This window comes from Sturnus vulgaris, chromosome 14 (genome assembly GCF_052056855.1).
Source record: "Sturnus vulgaris isolate bStuVul1 chromosome 14, bStuVul1.hap1, whole genome shotgun sequence".
Taxonomy (NCBI): domain Eukaryota; kingdom Metazoa; phylum Chordata; class Aves; order Passeriformes; family Sturnidae; genus Sturnus; species Sturnus vulgaris.
In genome coordinates, this window is record NC_142256.1 from 12,211,988 (window position 1) to 12,228,754 (window position 16,767).

At 45.0% G+C, this 16,767-nt stretch overlaps 1 protein-coding gene across 1 annotated transcript in view; it reads left to right on the top strand.

The window, feature by feature from the left end:
* The window catches only part of GPC4 (glypican 4), a 65,989-nt gene that overhangs the window by 14,917 nt on the left and 34,305 nt on the right, over window positions 1-16,767 (top strand). The window contains exon 2 of the mRNA XM_014887314.2: window positions 15,332-15,490. Coding sequence (XP_014742800.2) covers window positions 15,332-15,490 — 159 coding nt within the window. The remainder of the gene's footprint in view (window positions 1-15,331; window positions 15,491-16,767) is intronic.

The following is a 16,767-nucleotide window of genomic DNA, read 5'->3' on the forward strand; positions in this document are numbered from 1 at the left end:
GCTGCTCCCTGGGTGAGGAAGGCAGTGACCCCACTGTTGGGATCTCTGGGCAAATGTCCTGCCCTGTGCTTGGGGTTGGTGCCTCTTGCCTCTCCAGGCACCATCCGTTTTTTTTTTTGTTTTGTTTTTTTTGGGGGGTTTTTTTTTCAGGGGAATTGAACCTGGAGCTGTGCCTCTAGCTGGAGAGAGGATTTCCACTGACACCCTCCCTCTGTATGGTGGCTCAGTTTAGGGAGTTTCAAAGGTCCTGGGCAAGTTGCACCTTGGGTTTTTGGCACTGGACGTCCCCTGCCTCCTGTTGTGCTGCTTATTTGCCTTTCTCCATGTGTTGCTTCAGCCTTGGCCATGTGTGTTTCTGGAGGTTTGTCTTATTTACATGAGCAGTTCTCGGAAAGTTCAGCTGAAAAGCAGCTTTTTTTTTTTTTTTTCCTGGGAACAGCCAGGAACCACTAGTGTGTGATCTTTGTGTATAAAGTTGCCTTTCTCTGATTATAAACAGTGGCCCTAGGATGGATGTGTGGTGGACCTGTTTAGATTTAAACCTGACCCACCTCCTCATTTTCAGTGCTGGCATCCCCTTTGAGCAATGTGTTCTTTCCTGCCTTTTTGCACTAACACGTGGTGTGAGTTTTTTAACCTTTAAATTGGAAAATCCTATCAAATTGTGGTGTCCTGCTCTAGGCAGCAGTGTATGATATTTTTAAAAGTATTATTTTTTTGCCAATGCAATATCAGACACACAGATTGCTCATTAATTTCCCATGTATCATTTCTTCTGATGGCCTGGCAAACCAAGATAGCCTGATAGCCACAGCGAGCCTATTGCATGTCCCTGTTAGCCCCTGGGAGCTCTGACTGAGGGAGGGGAGGAGCTGGGAAGCACAGATCTGTGTCTTGGTCCTACATCTGCAGTGGAAGAGCTGCTGCAAGATCAAGCTGTGCTGGCTCTCCCAGAACCCTTCATCTGGGCTTGTTTCCCCAACCATTCTTTGCATCAGATTGATGTGAGCTAATTATTTCTGAAACTCCTTTAATTGGTGGCTCTTTCTGGTCCAGCTGTTTGTACAGTCATGAGCAGAGTGAAGACCTGGGGCAGAGCAGCATCACCTTTCTTCCAGGAAGGCAGGCTGGATCAAGGGTTTGGCAGCATCCCTGGGGTCATCGATGAAGCAAGAAAGGCCTTTGTGTGGCTTTGTGGGCAAGGCTGGAAAATGCAGCATTCCAGAAGCTTGCTGCTTTACTGGATGTTCATAGTGTGCAGCTGTGTACTGAGATGTAGCATGGATTCCTCAAAACTGAGTTGTGGCTGTGATGTTCTGGAGAAGCATTTCTGGGGTGATGGCAGTGGTTCTTCCAGACTCCTGGAAAGCTGCTCTGCAGTGGAGCTGCTCAGCTAAAATTTTTGGCCCCAAACTGGCTCACTGTGGAAGGGGCATTGCCCGTGTCTGGGCTGAGAAGGTCATCTTGTGCTGAGCTAAACTGGGGAGACAACCAGGGAGCTGGAATTGTGGAGCAGCATAAGTGCTCTGCCTTCCCTCTGGTGCCAAAACAGTCTCCGTGTTGCTATGAAAATGTCTCGTGGAAAACTTTCCACTTAGAACTGAAGTCTCATTTATGTCTGCCCAGGACCTGCTCTTGGACTGAATTTTATTTTCTAAGCAAATGAGACTTTCTGGTCCTTGAGGCGGTGGAAATAACTGCTCCACCAACTTGCAGCCCACCCGCCCTCAGGGGCCCGGGAGCCGGTGGGGAGTTTTGGCAGAGGAGATGGTTTGTTCAGCAGGAGCAGTGTAGGGCTTGAGTGGGACAGTGAGCAGCACAGCTCTCTAAAAACTTGGTTTTCAGGGGACCACAGCTCCCCATATTGCAAACTTCAGACTACTGCTGTGCTCCCACAGACCCCTCCAATCACCCCCCAGACTGCAGACTACAAACTGAATATGAAATGCTTAATAGGAGCCAAACTGCCTTGAAAAATGTGTAGATGCGAAATTAATTTGAAAAATCTGGCCTTTTGTGTATTTTCTTTCTGGAGTCTCTTAACCTGCACTAAGTTCTTATGTTATCTGCACTGTTACTCTGCTTGGCATGCTCTGCAGGCAGAAGGGCTTATTAATGTGGGTTTTTACATAGATAAATGTGGTTGTGAAGTGCTATTGACACATGGAAATGTTGGTGGATGCTTAGAGAAGGATCAGCTGCTTTGTGATAGCTCTGTGCCAGTTCCCTCGTTCGAATATAGTTATGAAACCCAGTTGTAGCAAAGCATGTTGTAAAAAAAAAAAAGCGTATTTCTGTGGCTTAAAAAGAAGAAAAATCAAACCCAAAACCGCACACACCCCTCCTTAGTAAAAGTTTTGCGCACATAGGAAACAAAGGCATCAGCATTTGCTTGTCAGAGCTAATAAAGTTTGCTTGGATCTTAATTTTTCTGCTTGATTTCACAAAGTAATTGAAACTTCCTTTTTGCTGCAAGCCCTTTTCCCCTTTCCTTTTCCCTCTTTTTTTTTTTTAAATATTCTTAAAAGAACATCTTTTGGTCAGTGAGTTGATGGAATTTTGCTCAGGAGGCAGGCGCAGTTTGAGTGTACTTTGCAACTGGTCAGTCAAAGCTTATAGGACAAATTACTTGTGTCTGCAAGTCATTCCTCCAAGTTGAAAACCACCTAGACCAAATAAACCTTGAACTACAGGTTTTATGGGAGCTTTTGAGCATGTAAGTGAGGCTTTTGTAATCGCAGTGATCTGATAAAACCTTAAAAACCAGGGTTCCCATAAAGAAAATAGTTCCACTTGAGGTGATAAAAGCCACATCTGGTAAGCTTTGCTTGCTACCTCCTGATGACCTGTGAAACAGCAAATAGTCCCCATTCCAGAGGAAGGGACGCCAAACTACTGGTGCCATACCCTTGTGGAGGGGATGCACCAAAAAAAAGCTGATTAGAGAGCAAAACCAACAGCCTTTGAAGAAGGAGTCTCTTCTGGCTCATCCTCTAGCCCACATTTGATATTCCACGACTCCGGTGTCTTGCTGCTTGCCTCCCGGCTGGCACGGCACAGGGAGATTCAGAGGTTAGGATAAGGAGGGGCCTGTGTAATTGAAAGCAAACAAACAGCTAAGACAAAGAAAGAAACATAAAACAGCAAACCCAAAGCCACAAATAGAAAACAGACTTTCCAGATTGATTAGTTCAAATTTGTTTATTTGAAGTCCCAAAAGTTCGCGTTGTCACTCTTTTGAGGTGTCTCTCCAGTTTGGCAATATGTTGACCATGTGTTTACAGATCAGTTTTTCACAAGAAAGACTCTGTTTTTTGGTGTGTTGTTGTTGCCTTAAACTTTGAATTGAAAGGAGGATTGCAAGCTCCAAAGACTGATCTGTAACTGTGACATTCAGGTGCTGCTTTTGAGGTAATTGCATTCTGTTAAACGTTGGTTTCATGGAGAATTTTCCTTGGGCACATACTTAGTGCTAAGATGTGCTGCTGATTTCCCGGGTTTTTTTTCCCAGTGGGTTAAGGAAGACTGATGCACTTACTGGCTTTGGCAATCAGTGGAGACCTGAAAAAGTCTGGGTTTACTTTTGTTTTTCAGAGTATTTTGGATGGAGAGGTGCTTCCTATCTTCAGTAACAGATCAACAGTGCAGCTCTAATATATGTATGTGTATATATATATATATATATACACATATATTTATCTTTTTTTATGGATTTGGCTTAAACACCCTCAAGTCCCCAGACAGAGGAATTACAGCTCCAGCTTATTAACTGTTGGCCATTAATGAATCAGGTCTAAATGCCTTGATTGTGCCTGAGATTTCTAAGCTGAATCTTTGCATAACATTAGCATGGCAAGGACATACAAGAACTTCCCAGGCCTTCCCATGCCTCTCCAGGAAGGAGTAAGTACATTTTGGGCTGTGCTGATACCATCTCGTGCCTTGGTGCTATCAAAGCGGGTGGAAGCTCCCCGCTGCTCCGGTAGCCTGGCTCTGATGTTCTTTCACATCCAGGCACATTGTTTATCTTTAACCAAGGCTTGGATAAACTTCCAAAATAAATGACTGTAGTAGTCCAAGTCGGTCTGCTTTGGCGTAGGTTTACTGGAGTGACTCAAACGTTATAAATATGAAATTAGCGAGACTTCAAACGCCGCTTTTGGGCCAGAGTCGCCTTCTAAAGCAGCAAAGGGGAACCTTTCCTTGAAGAAAATCTTTCGGGTTTTCTCCTTTTTAAACCCCCGCCCTCCCCGTTTCTCTTTTCATCCGCACCCTTTGTTCACGTCTGCCTTCCTGATTAAGAACTAATCAGTGACGATAGATTAGTCCCGGAGCATTGCGGCCCTCGGGACCCGCGCGGCTCCGGCGGGTCAGGAGCCGGGAGGCACCGCGGGGTCACCGGCACCGCCGCGGAGGAGGCCGGACGGGGCCGGCTGGGCCGCGCTCCAGTGACCGGAGGAATGCGGTAACAGGATTTAAAGGAAACGTACAGAACTAACGAGGATTAAGGCTAATTGTCCTGCGAGGGGCGGCAGGATGTGGCCGTGCGGGGAGCAGCTCTGTTCGGTGCGAGGGGGAAAGGCTCGTTGTTAGGGCCTTGTTGGTGGAGGGCTCAGGTAGGTGTTGGTTGGTTTAGTTGCTGTGTGGAGAAATGGAAAATAGCGGATCGGAAATGAAAATAAAGGAGTTGAGTTCTTCCTTAAAGACTTCAAGGCTATTAGAGCAAATATTTCTGCAGTTGGTGGGAAGCATCCTCCAAATGGCTGGTTCTGTTTTTGCACAACTGTGGCTCGGTGCAGGGAGCTGATGTCCCCGGACTGCTCATCCTGGGGCTGGTGGGAGGCTCTTGCTCAAGCACTTTGTGTGCCAATGAGTTTGTTTTGAGCAGTGGCATGAATGCTGTTGGAGGTGTTTAGAGGACCCTGCCTCCCCTCATAGGTCAGGCTGGTTATGAGGTCTTGCAGAAAGGCCACGGGTACCTCTGAGCTTGAATAAAGGGGAATTTAAGAAGCAAAAGCCCTCAGGCGTGGTCCTCAATGAGCCAGAGTGTGTGAAATGCTGTCTGGAGCCAACCATCCATCATCAAGTGGTATTAGAGGGCAGCCAGACCAAAAAGAGTTATTCACATTGTAGTTCTGCACATTTGGAGAAGATCTGTCTCTGCCTGGAAGAAAGTGAAGTTTGCATGTGTCCCAGCCAGAGCATGGAGAGATGATGCTCCTCGGACTGCAGGACCCTCTAGGAAAGCCCCTGTTCATTTGCCTTGTGTCAAGGGAGGGGATCAAAGTGGGGTCTGGGGGCACCAGGGGCCTGTGATTCTCAGCAGGTGTGGATGGACAAGTTGCCCAAGCAAACTCGTTCTTCCTTGGACCTTGGGTTTTAGCTGTTCCTGGTAGAAGCAGTCCAAAGCTCAGTTTTCTGTCCTGTACAGAGGTGCCTTGGGTGTCAGTGGGGGTATGCAGAGATGGGGGAGGTGCCTGGTTTCCCAACTGTTAGATTACAGCTGGACTTTGCCACACCTGAACCCTTTTTGTTTATACTTCCAGTTACTACAAGTCCTGACCCCCAAAACCCCAAGCAAGCAATACTCCTTCAGAGGATGGGGCGTTTCCCCTTGGTGCAGATCTTGGGCTCGCTTTTGCTCCCCGCTGAGTGGGATTGCTGGGATCAGTGGGTGCTGTGGTATGGGTGGCTGGTGGCATGCAGGGCACCAGGAGGAAGGAGTTAAGGAGTTGGTGCTCTGGTCCCAAGTCCAGGCTGCCTGTGCTGTTGGGAAGAGAGCCCTGCCATTGGCAGCTGTGTGGGACGAGGAACTTACGTGGCTTTTGCTGTCAAAGCAAGGGGAGTAGAAGCAGTCCTCTTGTCCATGTCAAGACTTTTGGGTGGCCCTGCCTGGTCCTGGCTCTTTGCTGAACTCCTGAATCCAGCTTACTTTTCTCCCTGCCCAAAACTACCCAAGACAGGGTAAAGGAACATGTCCTTACGAGTGGAAAACATCACCCTGCTACTTCCCAGATATTTGTGTATTTGTTCATACACTGCCCTTTAATATAGTTGTTTGCAGTTGGTCTTGTGTTTTTGTTTGGGTTTATTTCTTGGTTGTTTTTTTTTTTTTCTCCCTTCTCTTCTGTATAAAGTTGGTCTCAGAATTGCAGCAGGTTCCACAGTGCCTATTTTGGATCCTGCAATAGGGAATTAATCTCTCTGGAAGTTAATTAACATCTCTCTTGTGTTCCAATTTATAGATTAGATTATTGTTTGTATAAAGCCTGGGATATTTTTTTAATTTTATTTTAAGTCGAAAACAGGAAATTGTGGCTGAATTCCACGAGCTTTGTTTCTTATTTGAGGAATTAAAAACATCTTTAGGTTTTGGGTTTTTTTAAAAAATTTTTGCTTGGGTCACAGCTGCCAGTTTGCATGCCTTGAGTGCTCTTACTGCTGTGGAACTCATGGAAATGGTAGCTCTGTTTTATGTCGTGGTGTGTGGTTTTGCTTGTGCAAGCAGCAAAGCTTCTGCTGAGCCCCTGCATAGCTGATAATGTTGAAAGGGAAGATGTTCAAGGGGGTTTGGCCACACAGCCACAGTTCCAGTGCTGTGGGACAGTGGTGCTTGCCTTGAAATGTGCCAGTGCTACCACTTGGAAGAACAGTGGCTTCCCATGGTAGCTCTCAGCTGAGAACTGTCTTGCTGAGTGCCTCCACAAAACCATGAATGTCTTACATCCTTTTTAGTTTCTTCTGTAATTTTGGGGGGATTTTTCCCATGTAAAGCGTGATCCTCAGAATCACAAGGGTCATCTACTGCCAGATCTGGGGCTTGCCAGCACATGACCAGTCTGCTGGCACAAATAGGTGAGCCTGGGTGCATCTCAAAAGAACCTACTGTGTGGCTCTGAAATGTGTTTTTGTGCATTGACACTGGAATCAGCTGTGTTTGAAAAGGAAAAAGTTACTGGAAAAGTGGTTGCCAGTGGCATATTCTGGCTTTTTCCTGCCTGCCTGTGTGTGGTGCCACCCAGCACCACCAGTGTCAGCATCCCTGGAGGTGCTTGGTGGAGAGTGTGGGGCATGCAGAGGGAGTGAGGCCAAAAGTGAAGGGAGAAAATGTTAAGAAGGAAAAATATTCCAATTTAAATGACATTGGTTGTGATGGAATCAGTTTTGGTCAGAGGCTGCTTTTTTTTTTGGCAAATAGCCGAAAGCTTTAGGGGAGAAAAAATAAAAACAGACCGTTTTTTTGGCTTTGTTTTCCCTTCTTAACAGGGAATTTGAGGGGGAAAAAAAAAAAAGTCTCACAACGAAACTAACTGTCTCCCAGCCAGATCTTTTCTATTTGCTGTTCCTTCTGCCTGAGGCTTCAGTAATTTTCTGTATTTGCTGTTCCAAATGGATTCTCTTCCCTGCCACCCCTTTTGCCCCTTTTAATTGCATGAAATTATACTTGGTGAGGTTTTTTTGGATTACCCTGGTAAAATCTGCTGGCCAATCTCTGTTGAATTTTGAAGTCTGATTGCTGGCTGTATGCAACTTTTTTCCTGTGACTTTTACCCTTAAGTAAAGGTAAGAGTTACTGACTGCATGTATTGGGCTTTTTACATGTTCTTTGATAGATGACAGAGGGGCTCAGTCATCCTGCAGGTGGGTTGGTCTAATATCTGTATCCAACCTCCTCACCAGAGAAGTGAGGAAAAAACCACAATAATTTTCAGCATACCTTGTCCCTTGTATAACACCACTCACTTAGTGCATGTAGGCAGAGACATGTTATGAAAACTATTTTCATGCCTAAAGAATTTAGTGATAATAAAGAGAATTTGCATTTCCTAAGTTCTCACTCAGAGATACCAAGGAGGGTGTTTTGGTTTTGTTTTTTTAATTAAGAAACAACTCTTGGCTTTCATTGAAGGTTTCTGTTTTAGCTAGAGCCAGGGAGAATCCTCTTGTTAGCCAGGGTTATTTCCTTTTCAGATTTGCTTAAATAATAAGTTTAATTATGTAATACTTTAATATTCTTTTTTTCCCCCTTGCCTTATTTGTATATTCAGGTCTTTGTGTGGTTTCTCTCTCTTTTGATGTTTGCAGAAATGTATTATCTTCATCTGTCTGGTTTGTGTTTGGTGTGCCACTAATTGACTCAATATCCTGTTTGTTGGAATGAAAGCAGGCTCTATCATGGCATATTTTTCCAGGGTGTAAAACCTTGCAGTATTTGGGCCACCCTGTTGGGTAGGAAATTGTTGGCTGTGCTGTGGAAACGAAGCAGTGATGGTATTTTTCCTCAGGTGAGCTGGGTTTTAGCTTTTAATGAACTCTTTAAACCTCACTGAAGGCAAGATCCTGCATCCTCCTTACTTAGACATCATCTGCAAAGGGCAGAGTCCCTGGCCCAGATGTGCTGTAGAGAGTTTTTAGGTTTGGTCCTTGAGGTCTTCCACCTGAAACTCTCCATTGCCCCAGTTTGAGAGCTGAGCAGGAGAGATCTCAGTTGACCAGTGATGCTCTCTGGGCTGCTATGGAGAGCAGAGACAGATCTTTGTCTTTTTTGGGGGCTGAAGAGCTGGGTTAGAGTGTGGGAAGGGCTCTCCTGGTCTATCCTTGCCCAGCAGTGATGTCCCAAATCACTCCAGTTCACCTCAGCATACAGCATTTACCCAGACTTGGTCCTTCAGGGACTGGCTCTGTGATCAGGTCCAGGATGAGCTTTGCAGTGGTCATTTGGACCTGGGCAGGTGGATGCAAGAGCCCTCTTTGTGTCCTAAGTTGCTCTTTCCAGTAGAAAATTAAGTTTCTTAATGTGCATTTGGCTTAATGCACACACATGAATATAAATCTCTCTTGTTCCCTGTACTCCCTGACCCTCTTGGCAGTAAATTTGGGAACCCAAAGCTGTCAACAAAGCAAAATGGAAAAATAGAAGCCAGACAGACTTTGGTTGTATACGGTATTTTAAGTAACTGTAGGTACACGCTATGGAAATAATTAGGATTATTTGTTGTGTTGAAGGGAGGTATGTCACTGAGCTATTGTGTGCACTGCCATTCCCGTGCCTGCAAGATGGATTAGCAGCTGAGTTAACAGATGCAGTAAAGCTCAGCTGAAAATAGTTCACTGTTGTTAAGTGTAGGTGAAAGGGCTTTGGTTTGGGTATCAAAGAGTGTATTTTGACTGCTTGACAAGTTTTGCAAAAAAAAAAAAAAATCATTTCACTATTATAAGCTTTCTCTGTGAGTCTGGGGAATTTTTTTGTGCCATTAGAGTAATCGGCAAAAAACTGAAATGCACATTGATTAATAACCTAATTGGCAGTGCAGGGGAAACAAGTGGCTTTAACATTAATAAGGCAAATAAACCATGTATATAAAACAGTTGCTAATTGGGTGGGATGTTAAATATGCTGCATGCTGGCTCATGATGCCAAAATGTGGTACTTCCATAACCCTACTAGTCAGCTTTGGGAGCTGACTACATGGTGAAGATGTCTCCTGGCTTTAAAAAATCCTGGGTGGTTGGAAAAAAAGGTTCAGGTTGGGGTGAGGATCCATGATGGTTGAATCCAGGACCAAGATGATGTGTTTGAAAGGGCTGGAGGGAGCCCCATGCCTGGATGGAAAGTGGTGCTGGCTGCTGACCTCCATGGTAAGAACCTGAGTTAGGGAGCATGGGTGTGCTCTCTCTTTTGGTCCTTTTTAGGTGTGAGATCTCGACAGGAGTTACTAATGTTTTAAGGAGGGAAGGAAAAAAAAGCTGACTCTGGTTCCATGAGCCTTTAGAATGGGTCTGGGAAATTATTCACATTGGAAAATCAGGTATGTTATTTTGTGTCTGGTGATAGATGTAGGGAGGCTGCTGCACAAAGTGCTTCTCCTGAAAGTGTGTAATTGAAATAAAGGTTTGGGATGGTTGTAACACCATGCACTCAGGAGCATGGGGGGAAGTACAGCCCCAGGTGTGCCAGCCTGGTTTGCCCGGCTGTGATCAGAGGGTGCCAGCAGCTCTGCATCATTTGCAGGATGTGAGCATAGGATTCTGACTCTGCTGCCCTTGGTGGATGTGTCACCACTGTTAGCAGGACTTCAACGCTGTTTCACATCCCTTCCTTCCTGGCACGCGACCATCTCCACAGGAGTATTCTCCCCAGTAAAATAAACACAAGGCCGACAGCAGCACAGCTTTAAAGCAAGTGGAGAACACTGACCACCCAGTGAAAAAGGAGAGCTCTGATAAGAGGCATCACTAAAAATTCAAGTTTGCTGCTTCTGTCAGTGAGAAAACATATCTTGAAGCAGCGTGTGTCTGTGACAGCCAGGGAGGAGGTGGCAGGGCTGCTTTGGGGGTGCAGTGTACCCCGGAGACAGATATTTTTTCCTCTCTTTGGTGTTCATAGCTTAGTGTAGTTTCACCTGGAAATAGTTAAATGCCAAGATTCTCTGCATTTTGCTGGTGCTCTTCGTTAGCAGGTATCTAACAACAGTGTAAGCAGTGTTTATGCTGTGACAGTGATCACATCCTGTAGGGATTACGGCAGCGCCATTGAAGATGGACGAGAATTCAGGTCCATTCCCAGAGGTGCTGAGCATCCCCAGATCATTTTGTAGCCAGGACAAGGGGGCATTTTTGGTATTTTGGGTAAATCAAAGGTGACTGGATTGAGTGGACAGTTCAGTAGCTGTGTCTGTCTCAGTGACTCCACCAGAGTCAATCACAAGCTCATGCTTTTCTTTCTTCTTCTTGCCCTTTGCTAATGCGGGCCCGGAGCGGTGGAGCTGTGCTCAGGGGTGATGCTAGTGTTTCTTGTCATCTTTGTTGGGGGTTTTGTAAAGCCTCGGTAGCATGTCAATTATATATGATGGGTGGAAGCCTAATATTCTGTGATAATTAGAAGGCAAGTCTAGTGTGAAATTGGATTAGGGTCCGGCATTACAGTCCAGGATTCCTTTGGTAGTTGGTTCAGAGGAAGTCATAAAACTCCTTTAAAGATGACACAGGCCCATGTGTGCTAGAGGGGAGAGGCAGAGCACAAGGCTGAAATGCTGGCCCCACTTTCAGGTTCTCAGCAGTGTTTGCCTCCTGCTCCTCCACCACCCAACCTTACCCCAGCCTGATTTCTCACATGGGAGCAAAGTCCAGCAGTAACATTTCAGACCATAAACCACTACTGGCTTGTTTACTGAGCTCCAGTGAAGGGCTGGGCTGTGTGGGGAGCCTTTTAATGAAATACCCACTCCCCACCTCCCAGTAAACCACTCCTGAATCTTTAGCTAATTTTGCAGTTAGCTGTCCTTAAAGTATGAACTGGGTCGAGGCAAGGAGAAGCAGGCTGGGAAGGCATGCTGGACATCCAGAAACAGCATTTTGTAAAGGTCTTGGGAAATTGTTTGGTGAAGAGAACTGCTTTTTGGTATCATCTAGTCCCTGAGTTTGCACTGCTCACTTACTCATTTGCTGAAAACTTGTTTTTCAACACATTGCAAAGTAGTTACTTGATTTGGAAGAAACTCTGTGTGCCTGGAGTCTGCTAAATGTGGTGTTTCTGAAATGGCTTAAATCATACATTTGCAAGATTACCTTTCTGAGCGAATTTGCTTGGATGTACAGATGGTAACGTCATGTACCATCACATTTCTGTCTCTAAACAACCACCTCCATATCCCAGAGGTGTGCTGTTAACCAGCCAAGGAGCAAGTATCTTCCATAATTTTTGGTCCCTCATTTCTCTCTCTGTACTCATATGTATCATAAAATAAGGCAAAGTCTTGCTGCAACAGGCCATGAGAAAGATTTGCTGCAAATCCATGTCAAGCTGTGGTGATGGTGTGCATATGCAGTAGATACTTGGAGTCAATCTCTGCTACTTGAGCTCTTTTTGCCATGCAGCCCTCTATGTGATGATTGTATACTCTGCCAAGCAATTCAATAAAAAGCCTAACTTGAAAGGAGGCTGTGGCAGAGTTATATTTTTGCTCTGATCACATGGTTATAAATTACAAAAGCTGCCGAGGTTTTCACACTCAACAGTAGATGAAGAGTTGCCTTGTATGGGCATTGTTTGATGAGTTTTAACTTGGGAAATAATTATTGCCGAATGTGTCCTTGACAGCAAGCACACACCATGAGTGTTCCCTACATAATATACATAAACATTAGATTTCTGCTAAGTACATCTAAATACACATATTTTTACTCGTTTTCCTTAGAGGAGTTCACTGCCAGCTTGACAAAGAGTGTTGGCTTTGATCTTGGCTCCAGGTCAGTGTTTGGGTGTGCAGAACTGGTCTGTGCTCACATGGAGCTCTCCAGCCTTCATCCCCTCCATTCCCCTGCTTGTAGCACCGTGGTGTTTGAAAGCTGTTTGATGATGTCTTGCATCAGGGTCTGTCTGCATGGGATAAATCCTGTGATGGATCCTTCATAGATCAGCTCTGCTAGCGGATTTGAAAGGCCAGACATGGGATTTTTCACACACTGTGCCAGTGTTGGTTGGATTTCTTAGGGATGCAGTTGTTCTAAAGACAAACCTCTGTGTGGGAAAACTGGGGCTCCCAGTGTCTTTCAGTGACTTTCCAGTGGCATCTCCCACTGTGGCATAAGAAAACTGCAAGAAAAGCAGCCCACAAACCTAAACTTTCTGTTTTTCAAATGCCGAGTAGCAGAGTGCATCCTCCTGTGATTAGCACTGAGTAGCCAGAGCTCTTCAGCTCCAGACAGAGCTAATTCTTGATCGTGAGCCAAGACCACATAGTGCTGACATGACTGAGAAATATCTTCCATAATTAGATTGCTTGGTCATTCATTTTTGAATGTCTGAGTTACATTTTGGAGCATTATTTCTTAATGATCAACCAAATGGGATCTGTGCAAGCTTGATTTACTGTCAGTAGTGTTCTTGTTTGGCTTTGCACGTGTGTCCTGAGGAGGCACTGTCAAATCTGGGACAAAGGGGATTAGAGGAAATGATTTTGCTTTGTAACATTAGGTAGGATGGTAACTGCAGTTTAATAATGTAAATAGATGTGAAACTGATACCTGTATTTGTGAAATACACTGGGCTTTTTTATAATAAATAAATTGGAGGAATTGTTAAAAGCACTGTATTAGGGACTGTAGGGCATCTATGGACAAATTCAAAAGTGTCTGTGAAAGGAAACAAGGAAAAGAAATCCCACTATCAGTAGGTCTGAATTTGCTTTGCTGCTACTCATGGTTAATGTTGTGTCGGAGTCCTTAGTCCTGTATTGGAATTGGAGCAGAGATTCAAGGTGAATTAAAGCAGTGATGCTTGGGCACTTTCTTATTTTGATGCTTGCTGGTAAGGTGGGCTTAGAGAGGAGTGCCCAGGCGTGCTCCAGGATGGATTTAGTGGGCAGGATCTGAAAATCTGGGTGCACCCCTTCCTCTTTTTTAAATGACTTAAAAAGCTGCCTGGAGCTGCCTCCCTTGGAGCCATATATTTGCTGCTGGAGATGCTTCTCTGAGACAGAAAGAAGTAGTCTGTGAAAAAATATATATCTGTAAAGAGTCAGTGAGATTCTTCTGTATTTTCAGAAAGCTGCGCTTAAGCAGTGCTGCTTCCCCTAGCAGACTTTGAACTTTCCGTAATTGAAGAGCAGTGGATGGTCTTGTGCAATAAATTAGCTGTGTCAGAATTATCTGCTGGTCAAGGTCTCTCTGTAATGCCACAGAAAACAAACAAACCCTGTAGCTTAACAGGGAAATAGATTTTAGGAGGAGAGGTTCTTAGGAACTATATATATATATAGAGAGAGAAATATTTGTGTTGTTTTTTAAGATGGTCCTGAAGTGTGTAAGGAGACACTAACCTTTCTGGGCTAGAAAGTCGTGCAGAGTGATACAAAGGTTCACTACCTGGGCAAAAGACATTGTTGAGAAATCTTGCACAAGGCAGGCAGATCATCAGCTTGTTCTGTTAACCATGGGTGGGTTTTGAACTGTCCAAAACCTGCTTTTGTTTCTCTAAACTCAGTTTTGATGCTCTAGCAGGTAGGATGGATGGCTCTTCCTTAAATGTGTGGTGCACTGCCTGTCAGGAAGATTTTATTTTCTGCATGGGGGCTGACAGGTCCTTTGCAGCTCTGACAGTGAGTCTCTGAACCTCCACGGTGGTTGGAGGTCCTTGGTGACTTCCAGGGTGGGAGCAGGCAGGGAAGAGCTTTCCCTTCTCCATCTGTTTCCTCAGAATGAAGGATAAGGTCTGGCAGCAGGGTGTGAAATGGGAGAGAAGGCAGCAGCTCACATGTTGGCTGTGTCTTTTAAAATACCATCTGACTTGGAAACATGAGTTTCTCATCCTGACTGCTTGTTTTCATCGTATCTTCTGTGTTGACAAAGATTTGCATAATTTGCCCAAATTTGAACCACTTTGGTATCAGCCCACCTACTTTGTGTTGGTGCTGGGTTGTGGGGCCTGTCAGAGAGCTGGAGCTGAGGGCTGCTGTGCCAAGGGTTTATCTTGGCCCAAAACTTAGCAATGGCATTTTACAGGTGATGCTGGAAGGGGACAGCTTCATCCCACACTGCTGCAAGGTGTCTAAAAGCAAATATATGGGTCCAGATCCTATATCCACATTGGCTGAGAGATTTTGAAATTGAGCTGTTGCAGATACTGAAACACTTGGTGATGATCCCTCTGACCAAGCCAACTTGAGCCAAATGACTCTTAGGAAAGAATTATCTTAAGGGAAAAAAAAATCTGTTTCAAGTCTCTGAAAACAAACCCCCTGTTTTCTCCAGGATGATGACAGAAAACTGCAAAATTAGGAGCTGGGAAATATAAAGTATTTTCATGAGACATTGCATAAAGCAAATATAGTTTAATGTCAGTGACAGCTGTGCTTCTGAGAGAGACTACTTCTCACTCTGATAATTGGACTGGGGAGAGGTGAAGAAGAAAGCACTTATCTGGACAAGAAGGGCCATTGCCACTGATGTTGTATATTATCTGAATGAGCTGGAAGTATTTAAAATACTCAGCAAAAGCCTCATGCAAGTTACCATATACAATATAGCTATATACAGGTCAATTTTCTGGTTCTTCAAATTGTACTGTAGAGGATAAGTATCTGTTTATTAACTGAGTAAGTAAGAAGACACTTTTTAATATTCTCTCAGAAAGACAAGGTTTTTACATGTGGTGCTATAAAGTTTCTCTGAGGAATCAGGTTTTGATGTGCTTGGTGCAGCACTCACAGCTTGGGGATCTCCTTGCAAATAAATGATGCTGCAAATCTTCACACACCCTGCCTCATGAGACACCTTTTCTCTGGCATAGAGAGTCTTTTTAACTTGGGATATTTTCTTCTCTGCTTTTCAGGTGACCACTTGAAAGTGTGCTCGCAAGGCTACACATGCTGCTCTCAAGAAATGGAGGAGAAGTACAGTCAGCAGAGTAAACACGACTTCAGAAACGCTGTCGTAGAGCTTAGCAATCACCTGCAAAACATGTTTAGTTCCCGATACAAGAAGTTTGATGGTAAGTGCAGAGACCTTGAACTTGCTCTCCTTGGGATAAAAATGTGAAAAATCCCCATCCTGTTGTTTTCTATGCAGTTTTTCTGCTCTGTCTCCCCCTTTGCTGGGAAAGTTCATGCCTTGGTTCAGAGGGCAGAGCATGCCTTGTTTTGCAATCTTGTGAGAGAGAAGTATTTGCTGATTATGGCTGCTTGTTTCCCAAAGAGAGAGATCTTTCTTTCTGATTAATCTCTTGAAAAGCCATTTTGCTCTAATGTAAGATTGCAGTTGGTTTTGTTGGTACATCCCTGCAGCGCGCCTAATTGTAACGTGCACATCTTGCAGCCCCGATCCACAACAATGCTGATCTTTCCCAGCATGTTGGGAACCCGCAGGATTTGTATCCATCTCACTTTTAGCCTTTGGGGCTAAGCAGAGCAGCAGATAAACACAGAGTAGTTTTGTTTGGAGGCTGAGGGTTCAAGTGTGATGCAGGGTCAGAACCATAATGAACAAGTCTCGGCTGAGTTCCCATCGCTGGAGTGATGCTAACTGCTGACAGATAAGCAAATCACAGGTCTGGGTATTGCCCTTGGATCCACAGTGTGTCCTGTCAGACTGGCTCTGCACAGGGCATGCCTGGCTCATGGGAGCTGCAGGAAGAAGTTCCCTTTGGAGATAGCTGGCACACAGCCAGCACTGCCCACCTTGCAACGAGTGCTTTTCCTTTGAGAGCACCTCTGCAAATAGCTGAAGTCGATGCCTAGACACTGAGCACAGCACCTGACTGAGGTCCCAGGGCATTTCTTGGTTTGCTTCTGAACTGTTGGTTGGTTCCTATGGGGCTTTGTAGATGCCTCAGTGCTCCCAGACACTGCAGCCCCCTGTTGCCTGGCCATCTTGGGAGGAGGAGTGGGATGTCAGGCTGCTGCTTGGGTTGTCCTTGTTGGCTGGGGGAGTGAGGTGGCAGCCAGCTGCATATGGAAGTATCTGACAACTCAAGTGGACTGGGTTGCTCACACAGTTCTGCTTGTACATCACCATCACACTCTGTGGTAAAGGTCAGTTCTCCCATGCAGCTTCTCTGGACATTTGTTCTCTTGTTTGGTCATTGGTTCAACGTGGGTTTTCTATGAATATCCCCAGCTGTGTGCTTTGAACCTTCCAGCAACCTCCTTTGCACTACTACAGCAGGCAGCAGCCTCTTGCTTTCAAAAGGGATTGGCACTAGGGTGAGAGAAAAAAATCCCTGGGTATGAAATTGCAGTGAGTCAAATAGAATTATGCAATCCTCTTGAT